At 39.9% G+C, this 11,866-nt stretch overlaps 1 protein-coding gene across 1 annotated transcript in view; it reads right to left on the reverse strand.

Moving 5' to 3' along the window:
• Positions 1 to 11,385, reverse strand: part of LOC113211486 (eIF-2-alpha kinase activator GCN1) — a 23,968-nt gene extending 12,583 nt beyond the window's left edge. The window contains exons 1-32 of the mRNA XM_026429866.2: positions 11,263 to 11,385; positions 11,066 to 11,168; positions 10,390 to 10,585; positions 9,960 to 10,305; positions 9,612 to 9,864; positions 9,251 to 9,529; positions 9,059 to 9,156; positions 8,380 to 8,943; positions 8,091 to 8,283; positions 7,891 to 8,015; positions 7,595 to 7,770; positions 7,264 to 7,483; positions 6,971 to 7,169; positions 6,489 to 6,887; positions 6,204 to 6,370; positions 6,002 to 6,114; positions 5,690 to 5,894; positions 5,215 to 5,589; positions 4,827 to 5,127; positions 4,323 to 4,739; positions 3,923 to 4,212; positions 3,506 to 3,841; positions 2,755 to 3,434; positions 2,547 to 2,670; positions 2,212 to 2,454; positions 1,856 to 2,125; positions 1,659 to 1,772; positions 1,274 to 1,504; positions 995 to 1,188; positions 684 to 895; positions 211 to 359; positions 22 to 126 (exon numbers count right to left, since the gene is read on the reverse strand). Coding sequence (XP_026285651.1) covers positions 22 to 126; positions 211 to 359; positions 684 to 895; positions 995 to 1,188; positions 1,274 to 1,504; positions 1,659 to 1,772; positions 1,856 to 2,125; positions 2,212 to 2,454; positions 2,547 to 2,670; positions 2,755 to 3,434; positions 3,506 to 3,841; positions 3,923 to 4,212; positions 4,323 to 4,739; positions 4,827 to 5,127; positions 5,215 to 5,589; positions 5,690 to 5,894; positions 6,002 to 6,114; positions 6,204 to 6,370; positions 6,489 to 6,887; positions 6,971 to 7,169; positions 7,264 to 7,483; positions 7,595 to 7,770; positions 7,891 to 8,015; positions 8,091 to 8,283; positions 8,380 to 8,943; positions 9,059 to 9,156; positions 9,251 to 9,529; positions 9,612 to 9,864; positions 9,960 to 10,305; positions 10,390 to 10,585; positions 11,066 to 11,168; positions 11,263 to 11,277 — 7,692 coding nt within the window. The 5' untranslated portion in view covers positions 11,278 to 11,385. The remainder of the gene's footprint in view (positions 1 to 21; positions 127 to 210; positions 360 to 683; positions 896 to 994; positions 1,189 to 1,273; positions 1,505 to 1,658; positions 1,773 to 1,855; positions 2,126 to 2,211; positions 2,455 to 2,546; positions 2,671 to 2,754; positions 3,435 to 3,505; positions 3,842 to 3,922; positions 4,213 to 4,322; positions 4,740 to 4,826; positions 5,128 to 5,214; positions 5,590 to 5,689; positions 5,895 to 6,001; positions 6,115 to 6,203; positions 6,371 to 6,488; positions 6,888 to 6,970; positions 7,170 to 7,263; positions 7,484 to 7,594; positions 7,771 to 7,890; positions 8,016 to 8,090; positions 8,284 to 8,379; positions 8,944 to 9,058; positions 9,157 to 9,250; positions 9,530 to 9,611; positions 9,865 to 9,959; positions 10,306 to 10,389; positions 10,586 to 11,065; positions 11,169 to 11,262) is intronic.
• Positions 11,386 to 11,866: the final 481 nt, after the last annotated feature.

Genomic DNA, 11,866 nt, shown 5'->3' on the forward strand with positions numbered 1-11,866 from the left:
TAATTGTTGTATACGACTTACTCTGACAAATGGTGAAATGAGTGCTGAAGGCAATGTTTTTCCATTTGACATAAGATGATCAAACAAATATCCACAACACCTGATTCCATTTTGAGCAATTTGTACCTGTGTAACAATTTTAACATGAAATTAAAGAAAATTTATACAACAGTACTCAAGTAGGTCGAATGATTACTTGACACTACTCACCCGGTCAGCCACCAAATATGATAAAATGACCCTGTGTAGTTTATCACAGTAATTGTCAGTGTAGACAACATCTGGACATTCTTTCAATGCCACAAAAAGGGCTGCACTTCTGCCATGTCTAAGCATCCAATCCAAGGAGTTATCATCCACTAAAAAAAATGTGACATCCAGGGTATAAGTTATACATGAATCATGATTTTGCATACACTACAAAACCTAATTTTAAAATAGATAAAAGATACAGATACTGTATTCAACAGAACTACTCTTCCAAACAATCCTACACAATTTTTAAAACACCCATCTCACCTTGGGGTGGAGGTTTAAAACCTCTACCCTTTAAACGAGTTTCCTCAACTGATCCAAGCAGCATTAAAAATAAAATCTCAGTTTGCACTTCACCACAGTAAAACATTTGAAGCTAATCATAACACATAAAGGACGAGATAAAATTTAAAATAAAACAAACTTACCGAGTAGGTTATCAGATAAAACAATAGTCAGTTGCTCAGGAGACAACCAGCGGCACAATGCGCCTAGGCAACCAGCAGCAGCACATCTCGATGCATCCTCATGATGACTTAGCATTCCAATAAGGGTTTGGTTGATACCTCGACGGATTGCTTCAGACATTTTATCACCAGCAGCAGTTATCATATACCTCAATGCTTGAAGCATTGTTTCCCTGCAATAAAAGAAACATAACACAGTGAGATAATACTGTATTCATAGAAAATTTAAATTTCAAAGAAATTGCCACCATGGGCAACAAATATAGTACTACCTGACTGAAGGATCTTCAAGATTTTTAATGCTATTGTGCAGTTCAGTGTAAATGGGATCAGGTCGTGTGTGAATTTTAATCAAATGCCCAGTTGCAACAGCTGCTTTTACTCTAACAATGCGGTTACCATCATTAAGGGCTTTCACAAAAGTGGTTTGAAGTTGAGGCAAGAATTGCTTCAACATAGCACCAACCTAGCAGAGAGAGAGTTTTGACAATTAATATAAAACTCAATGATGCACACAGGGAGAACTTTGAATCGCTTCGCAAAAAATTTACCTTAGACAAAAGAAGGGACAGTGTGTCCAGTACAGCTGCCTTTACAGGCCAGTTGAATCGATCACCAAGAATACGAATCAATGGACCAGTGATGTGTACCACAGATGGCGCAAGAGCCTCATTAGTGATAAGTTTTATCATGTCACCTATGCAATATGCAGCAACCTCCTTTATTTCTGGTGGTCCATTCAGAACTGCTTCTCTGAACATGGGCAGCATAGGTGTGATTCCCTAATTTAAAAATATAATAAGTATTATTATTATTATTAACAATTGACATAAATGTAGCAAAACAACAAAGAAAGAAAACATTAACAGAGAACATTGTAGTTTTAAGCAGTGTAGTTTTAAGCATTGTAGTTTTAAGGAACTTTGGAAACCTCACCTTGGGGAGACAGAAACCAGGCATATGCTGCTGACCTTTGAGATCACCAGCAGCAAATCGAATAGCTTGCTTGATGTCACCTACATAAGCAGTGGAGGCTGTGACTTCCAATGTCTAAAGAAACATGGGAGAAGAAAATCTGTGTTAAGATCAAATTTGAGGTAAGAGTGTAGCACATTCTCAAAAATGGAAAATACCTTGAAAACAGCTGCAAGTGCCTCACAGCTCATTACTAAAACACCATGATCTGAGTCAGCATAAAGATGAATGATACCACGAAGCAACTGGGGTACATGTTGGGTGTAGTTGGCTCTTGTTTGACCACAGAAAGCACAAAGTAAGGCTGTAGCAGACCTTCGCAAATCAGCCTTTTCTGAACGCGAGGACTCCAGTAATGAATCAACTATTGTTCTGACACCAACTTCATCACTAACTGATAGAACCACAGCTTGGCAATATTCCATTTCCTAGAAAATGTAAAGGTTGTTGCCATTCACTTTATGGTGCAAGAGGCACACTGCTGAGTAACAGTTTTCTTGCAAGTTTGTAATACCTGAGCTTCTTGAGGAGTTCCTTGAGCAGAAGAGAGAGCAGTCAATAAAGCAGGAAGGATCTTGCTGAGGTAGCGAGTCAATGCCTCTCCAGCAACACTGGCCAATATGGATAAAGCCTTGGTGTTGACTGGATGGGCCGTAAGTTGGGGTACTAAATAGGGTAGCACCACACGTGACTTAATGGCCATAACTTGTCTCAAACCATCCAGGGTACATTCCACTACATGTGGATCAGGATCACTCTGAAAAAATGAGGAAAACAGTGTTATATATATTTTACAAAAAGGACCGTGGAGTATGTAAGGTTTCTTTCATACTGATGTGAAATACCCACCAGCTGGTTAAGCATTGAGGGAAGAATATCATCCAAAGCTCTCACACCAACAGTTGAGTGGAGACTATCAAATGTCTTGGCTGCAGCCTCTCTAACTTCAGGGAGTGGATCACACATGGCTTTCCTACAATAAAAAAGGCAGGAACAAATTTCAAATGTTCTTGATAAACTTTCAAATTTTACAAAGTTACATAATAGAGACACCAACCTGACAGTAGGTACCAAACTGTTCACAAATGTGAGCACCATATCTCTGCTAGTAGAAGCCATAATCTCAGAAAGACCAATACACACACCCTGCCTTTGATCTGCCTGATCGGATTCAAGACCTCTCTCCAGAATAGGGATTATTTCTGGAAGAACACGCTCACCAAGCTTCCGCACTAAATCACCCAGGGTGCGAGCTGCAACCTGCCTCTTGTCATAACTAGTTGAAGCCAGGCATCCCAATAGGAGGCTGAACAGGGTTGGCAAGATTTCTCGGAGGGTACGAGGTGTGTTTGTGACCACCACCTTCCAAACATGGAGGGCAGCCTGCCTGACCATCAGCGCAACATCAGATCGGCCCATGTACAGTCCAGCCAAAACTCTATTACGACGGGTGGCTCCAAGTACATCAATAATAGCCCTGTGAGACTGTTCTGTTCCAAAATTATCATCTTCATCTGCAGTCTCAGTTGACATTTTGCCAGACACTCCCGAAATGCGGTAAAGCAAGTCTCCCAGGAGTTGGACAGATGAATATCTGATACGCCAGTTGTCATCAAATAGACCCTTTTCCAGCTCTGGTAAGAGCAGCATGATTGCAGATTCAGCATACAAATTTACAATGCGCTGTCCAGCCTTTAAAGCAGTCTCACGCACATATTCATTTTCATCAGCTAAGGCCTGTAATAAGCAAAATGTTAGGCTGCTTGAAGATAAAAATTCACGGGCTAGTTTTATTAATAAAAATTTACCTTAAGAATCGGGTTAATAATCTGTGGAATGTAGGGTGTGAAATCTTCATGGAAAGCTCCAGGCATGTAAATGAACATCATAATGTAACCATCCTTCACGTGGGGTGCAATGTCAGGTCGCTCCGCAGTAGCAATAATTTCAGGCATCAATTTGTGCATTTTCTCAACACCCAAACCACTAACAACTTCACTGAGACCTTGGGCAGCACCAGACCGGTCGACTGAGCTTGACTCTGATGTTAGAGTTGTCATCAACCATGGTAATAGATCTTCAAATGTCTGCTCTCCCATGCCACGTACCATAGCACCAAGAGCTCTTGCTGAGACACTTCGAACCTACAAACAAAATTGTAATTGCTTTAAAAAGAACACAAAATACCACAAAGACTAAAACAAGGACTTAATCAGGACATATACCTCAGGAACTGGATCTAACAAGGAAGACTTTAAGCCTGGTACAATAGTAGGAAGATAAGGCATCAGGTCCTTTTGATCTGTGAGAGAATACATATTGCCTATAATCTGGGCAGCCATTTTCCTAGTTTCTGTTGCTCGGTCCATAAATGCTCGTTGCACCACAGGCATAATTAGCGCCAAAGATGGAGCATCAATGAAATGAACAAATTGTGTCTCCAAAAGTGTTTGGAGACACGTAGCGGTGCGGTGGGAGGGATCCTGAAGAGCCTCCAAGAGAACAGGGACAATAGCTGCAGGTTAAAAGAGAGTAAAATTACTGACAAGTGCTTTCACAAAAACTCTACTTGCTAGACTCAATAAGTAAATAAATAATGCCAATTTTTACTGGGGTAAAACCTACCCTGAATTTCTGGGTTTCTAATAACTGACCCAATAAGTCTCAAGGCCTGAGCACCTGCGCCTTGCACTTTAGTATGCGAGTCACTCAACACTTCAATAAGCTTTGGTACAATACTGGGAAGACAAGAAGAAAGTTGCTTGGGTGCACAGTAAGCCATGGCTCCTAACAGTTCAACTGAGCCAGTTTTGGTTCGCCACGAGTCCTCCTCTAAAGCTGACAGGAGGGATGGTAGAACCAGTTTTACACCATGAGCTGACAGTTTGCTCATGACAATTCGAGCAGTTTCGTCGGTGGCATCACGTACATACTGATTTCCATCACCAAAACATAATAAAAGGTGGGGCAACACATGTACAATGTATGGTTCAAACAGACGACCCAACATATTGCACAACATTTCAAATGCAAGTAGAGCACCTGCCAAATGATAAAAAATGTTCATTCTAGACCATACTAAAATATAGATGCACAACAGCAGAAATTAAAACTGTGTAGTTATCTAACCTTCTCTGTGTCGATAATTTTTTTTATCTTGAATTGCCTCTGTTAACTTTGTCATCACATCATACTGCTTCAGAGCCAAAATTCCCATTCCCTTGATGATTCCTGCCAGACCATATGCAGCCCCTCTTCTTTCACCATACACACTAGACTCAAGTAATTGGTCCATTAACTTCTTAATAAGAGTAGGTGCATCATCTTTTACAGCTGGCACTAGATGAGGCAAGCAATTGGCCACAGCTTCTTGAACTTGCTGGGAAGGTGTTGAGAGGGCATCCACTAGCCGCGCTACGATAGGTTTTACCTGAAAAAATAATTTTAATTCAAAACCCAAGTGCAAAAATAACTCTCACATTCCTAGGTACTAGCATAAGAAGTATGAAATACCAACCTTTGGATCATCCCTATCTAAATGCCGTGCAAGAGATCCCATGAGAATAACAACAGATTGGCGAACAGCATCAAATTTACGAGAATCTGGGGCCTTATCGAGGAAATTTTCAAATACTGGTAGTAAGCTATTTATGGTGTCCTTGCCATGTAAATCTACAGATGCAAGAGCAGCACTTAGCATGTTTTTCCTAACTTCTTCACTGTGGTCCCCAAGGCCACTTGACACATAAAATTGAGCCAAGCTGGATACTTGGCTGTGTGAGAGTAACGGTGCTAACTCTTTCAGGGCAAGGCCAACACCTCGACGGGGTTCCCAAACATCAATGGCTTCTTCTTCAATGCGCCCAAAACTGTCAACTTTAGCTGGGATCATCTACAGGAAACAAGATGCAATTGTGTTATCCAAAGAAAATTTTGTATTGTTTTCTCTTTTGATACTATGAGCAAAATCATTCAGATAGTGTAATACTCACAGTTAATTTCTCTTTATAAATTCCAAGAAGATTTTCAATTACTTTTGGAATAGGACTATCATATTCTTCAAGTAAAGCAGCCAATGCTTTGGCTGCTGCTGTTTGAACTACATCAACAGGATGAACAACATCTAATAAAAGTCCCATCCACAGCATTTCGTCAAGCTTAAGACCAGCCGCAGTCCACAATTTTGAAGCCAATTCTCTGCAAATAATTTTAAATCCCATCATCAGATTTATAAAATACAATCATTTTGCAGTAATAGGACATAAAATTGTCTTCTTAAAAAATGTTATCAGGATTGTACATACTTGTTTTCATCAACAACATCAAATCGGGCAACCCAAATTCTTCTTGTCAATCTGACTGCCTGTTCTGGATTGGTCTTTAAAGTGGGGAAAGCTCCAACCATGGCCGCTAAGCCCTGCAAATAAAAATGGGCAAAATATAAAAAGGCTGCTGACGAGACTAGAAATCAAGATAAAATCAATTTCGAAACACAAGAAATCTTACTCGAAGAGCAGCATCACGAACTGTAGTGTCCTGATTTTGAAGAGCTGACAATAAACTATCAATTTCATCCTCGGTTGCTCTTGCGTAACCTTCTTTGCCAGAACCAGAAGCAGCTACATCCATCAGAGCAGCACTGGCAAGTTGCTGCAGCCTTCCAGTAGATACACCTATTGTAAAATTTAAGAAAGAAAACTGATTAAGTAAGTATTAAATCTACACGAGTTCCTGGAAGAAAAACAATCTTCTCTTTCAAGACATTTGATATAAAATAAATCAACCACTTACTGATAATTCCAATCAACAACTCAAACATTAAACGTCTTGGAAGAAGATCTGGATGGTATAAATCAATGCCATCTTTGGGCTCCACCACTCCTCCCTTCATCTGCGCATGTGCAGAAACTATTTGGATCCCCTTTGTCATTAATCCCTCATCTTTCTGAATAGATTGGTACACCAATGCTTTTCGGATAAAATTAAAGCAGTAGCAAAATGCTGGAGCAGAGAGGATTCTTTTCTTTTCTTGAGCATCTTCAATAACTTCATTACGGGGCCGAACTGTAGTCTTGTGCATTAGGGTGATTGCTCTAGAAACAGCAGAATCAAGTTTCTCTTCTTCCCATGCTGGATTTAAATCACACTTTGGTTTATGAAGGCGCAAAGTAACATGGCCAATCAAGTCAGCTGTGAATAAATAGAGAAAGAAGGTGTCAACACAAAAATAGAATGAAACATTTATCTTAATGCAATAGGTAGTATTGATTTACCCAAATTTCGCTGAGAAGAAGAAAATACGCCATTCTGTAATTGAATATAAAATGGTGCCAATTCAGGTGCAGCGAGTGGTGATTGCAGATCATTTAGAATGTTTGGGAGAAGATCACGGAAGTAACGGGACATGTGAGTTGGATTTCCTTCTAGAGCAGCTCGCAGCATTGACAGGCTGTTATCCAACCTATTTTTCAACTGTAATAATAATTTCATTAGAAAAACAGCACTAGATATTGGTAAACCAATGACAGCACAAGAGTAGTCTTTATAGATGTGAGGTGAGACGTACCAAAGTGAGGCGGGAACGAACAGCACTCTCTTTCTCCAGTTGTATTTTCATTGCCTCTTTTTGTTTTGGATTGAGTTCAGGTTCTTTCAGTTTTCCTTCTCGCCTCTTCTTTTCTTCAAGCTCGCGGCGAAGAGCCATTTCCTCTAATTGATCTTTGTAAGAATATACCTTACTTTCTCTCTTCAGATTTTTGGCATTTAATGAATCATCATTATTTTTCCTGAATACAAGAATTTGGTTTGAGTATTCATTAGAGTAAATACACACTTAATGTAGTACAAATGGAATTTATAAATGATAATTATGGATGAAATTTAAGTGACATACTGACCCAATACAACTTTTGTCATAAAGAACACCCTCTGGTGTTTGATATATGAAATATTCATCTTTTGTGATGTGTAATAATGACTGGTCATTCAAAATATCGTTTACTCTTGCTAACAAGTGAGGCAAAATTACATTAGGACTTATTCTCACAACTAGAGCCAGTGTACTCTCCATTATCTAAAAAATAATGATGAAATTATGTAATTAATTCCAATTGTAGAAAGCATCAATAGTATAGAATAGAATTGAAAGATAGAAATAAGCAAAAATAGGTAATGAATGAAACAGATTACATACTGGAGTTGGCTTGTAATTGTCGACGAGAGAAGTACGAATATTTTGGGATAAGCGAGCTAACAAAGTGGCAGGATCTAACTTTAAGTGGCGCACAATTTTCAGCCACAAATCTGGTGCCACAACAGCTACAAAGGAAAAAGATTGGATTTAGGGATACAAATAAAAGAATAATCAGAAAACATTATACAAGTCACACTTACCAACAGCTGGATGATTGCATGGAATTAGCGAATCTTGAGCAACAAAATAGGCATCCTCCGGCAATAGCCCATTGGCTGAGCAGAGTGTTGTGATGCAGCCAACCAGGGATTGGGCAGATACTTCTGGTCCACCTCCAGGACCTGAGCTAACATCATTATTTTCCTTATTTTCTTTCGAATCTCCATCGTTGTGCTATTGATTATAATAAATCATATTACAAAAACAAGATTAAAACTTTCATTAAACTTTGAAATGGTGGCATCAACTTGTACAAGTGTTCATACCAACCTGTATTTTAACTGTCTCTAAGTATTGAGTGAGCTCCTTTAATAAGGCTCTGGTTATTTCTATTCCACCAAGGGAAGACACCATTTTCTTCACAACAGCTCTGGAGTGTGCTTTCACACTAGGGCTTCCACAAGTTAAGCAGAATACAATGGCATGATGGAATGGTTGACAGCGCCCCTCTAGTCTTTCCACATGGTTTACAAGCAGATGCTCACTCAGTGTCATAACATTATTTAGTGCTTCATCAGAAGCAACAGTCAAAAACTTTTCCGACACAAAAAGTTGCTTTTCTGCATCAATGATTGCAGGTAAGACTGATGAAAGCTGTGTTTCAGAGACAGTGCCTTCACTGATGCACAACTTGAGAAGCAGGCAAGCAGCAGCCAAAGCTTCAGTAACAACTGGAACTTGGATTGCTTGAGCAGCACCTTTCTCAATGGTCTTAAGAAGCACAGGTACAACATCTGCCCCAAGATGAGCAGTACTGCTTGTAAAGCAAGATGATAGGCATTGAATGTATGCAGACCGCACAAGGGCAGTTGAATTCTTTGAAGCCAAGCCTTTCTGTGAGCAATAGAACAAAAACAGTGGGAGATGAATAAAATAACCTTTACAACAGACAACAATACAAAATTGTGGGGGGTAATTAATTAACTTCAGACTGACTCCAAACCATTACCTTCAACCCATCAATCACAGATACTGGCACTTCACTGGTAAACTTGGTACACCACAGTGACATCATTTCTAAAGCATACACTAATGTCTTCTCATGAACTGGAAAGACAAAAAAAAACAAATATTGACAATAAACCACAGATTGGGTACAGCATCCTATGGATTTAGGAATTTTGAATAAGCAAAACCTTACCTTCTACACCTAGCACCTTGATAAATTGTTCTGCAGCAAGTGTAGCTAACCTTTGTACACTGCTCCCAGCAACAGTATTGTAACTAAGATTACCAGCTCCTTGAAGAACACTTATTTTCTGTTCTGCTACAGTTATCTTTCCTTCTGAGCCATGAAACACAGCAAATATCTGATTGAGCAGCTGCTCAATGGCAGATCCATCACTGCACTGTTGTGCAAGTCGCTTACAAGCATCAGCAGATTCTAATCGGGCTAAATCTTCTTTAGAATGTAGATTGGCTGTGTTGTAGGAAAATAAATCTTGTTAGCTGGATGGTCAATGCTTAGAACCAAATAACACGTACTCCTCTTATGATATTACCTGCTAGACTCTTTCCAATATCTGCAGCATATTGGCTAAGATCCAGGGAAACAGCAGAGATGACATGTCCCACACATTCTAAAATTACTTCTGGACTTCTAAGCATTGCCTTCTGCAAAGCAGGTAGCAACTGCCCCTTAAATTCTTCATGGGTTAACTGACGCAACAAAGGTCTAGCCTCATCAACAACATATACTGCTGGTTTTACTTTCACACTGACTGCAATTTTAATAAACAAATCCAAGAGCGCTGCCTAGAGTGTAGAAAATAGAAAAGGGTTCATAATTAGTAAAATCAAAATCACACATGAACAAGCTAAATATAGATGCAAAACCATTTAGGACTAACTTTGAACTTGTTGACCAATTCAATCTTCTTGTCATCTACAAGGTGTTGAATGAGATATGATCCAAGAACAACAGAGAATTGTGAAGAATCTTTCAAATTTTGGAGGGTTGAGATATACAAGTCAACCACAGACTCATTTGAACGCCACATTTTATAAGTCAATCGTTGTACTTTGTATGTGATTTTCTTTATATTAGATGATACAGCAGCACAAAGCAAAATGGCCTGCGCTTCAAACAAAGCAGGAAATTCAGACTTACAGTCATCTGAGGCATCTTTTAAACCAAGTTCAACAATCATGCAGGACCAATTGAAGGCCTGCAGGGCGATTTGAGATGTGCTGTGCCTGTTAAATGATCAATAAAAATTAATACGGAAAACTTGAATGATAATTAGAGGGGAAAGTGATAAGGGAAAAGGCTATTCTTACGTTGGAACCAAGGTTTTATATGTATTGGCTACTTCAGAAAGGGTTGCAATCAGATGCTTCACTGCCCATTCTTTGTGGAGGGTCAGGAGACTCGATACAAGCTGGCAGACAGCTGCTTTTGAGGAGCTGTCAGTGTACCGAGGTAAAGTAATGGACACCAATCGGCACAATCCCCGAACAATCGGTTCTGTAATGCCTGTGGGCAAAAATAACATCCACGGTGACATACAAAAAAAAAATGGCGCTTACCCAGCGCGAAAAATAAATTAAAAAATAAAAAGAACATCAATTAATCAAAAGACAACATCAATTTTTACAATCAATGGAGTCAATGGAACAAATTTTGGACTGACAAAAACATTATTTTCAGTAAGTGAGGTTATGAGACAAGATGTAATATTCAGAACAGGAAATAAGGATTGAGATGCTGAAATGATAGTTGTTCTGTGTAAAAAAATACTCTGATTGTTAATACCGGACGTCCGGCGCCGAGAAGCTCATAATTCGCATAAAACAATAAACTGAGTGGAACTGTCCGGTGCTTGGCAAAAAATCAGATTTAGGCGAGATATAAGGACTTTGCTTGTACGCAGTTTTAAGAAGTTGTTTAAGAATATTGAAACAAAACGGATATGTGATTTTTTCGATGATATGAGGCCAATATACTGAAAATTACCTGGTTTTGACAAAATTGAGATAACATGTTTGATCACTTGTTGCCGTTCTTTAGTACTTGCACTTTGGACCCGCAAGGGCAAATCCTTCAAACTTTTCGCAAGCTGAAAGAAAAATTGAGATTCATTCAAAACTTGTAAAACGCACTTTCTAGAAATTAGGGGCATAAATTTCCACGTGACAAATTCGCCACCCTACCTCGGTGTCCGCCATGTTTCTGACGACAGTATTTGGATCAATGATACCAACCCGCCGACACCTACACCGACACCGCTCGCAGCAGACGAAATCCAATGCAGGGGCGCACGAGGCGCGTTCGCGCCGGCTCCGATGAAGGATAGTTGCGAATCGCGCTTTTCCCCGTCGCGATACGTCGCAACACTTTGGGCCCCATGCCAATTATTCGCATGTTGCAATCAGTACCTATCGACACGATAACATCAATGCCATTATTGTTGATAAATATCGGAAATTATGAAAAGACTGCATGTTAGGTTAGCGTGTCGACACACCTGAGAGCTTGTCATCAGAGCGCTCTGTTCTGATTTATCGCGGCAATATGATGTTAAAATAGATCGCACGAGATCAGTGGAAATAATGTTCATCGTAACATTACCGTGCTGATTGGATCGATTACCGGTACAGTGGCGTTCCGTGCACCACGACCGCCCACGGCGTTGGCAACCCATTCCCCCGTCGCGCCGATTGGGTTGCCTGCGTACCGGGCGCCGAGGACAGACCTTCAGCTGACTCCCTTGGCGACGGCGCATCCATTCAAGCCGAAACGCGGATCATTGAGCCA

The sequence above is a fragment of the Frankliniella occidentalis genome, unplaced genomic scaffold, assembly GCF_000697945.3.
Source record: "Frankliniella occidentalis isolate FOCC.00 unplaced genomic scaffold, Focc_3.1 Scaffold321, whole genome shotgun sequence".
NCBI lineage: Eukaryota > Metazoa > Arthropoda > Insecta > Thysanoptera > Thripidae > Frankliniella > Frankliniella occidentalis.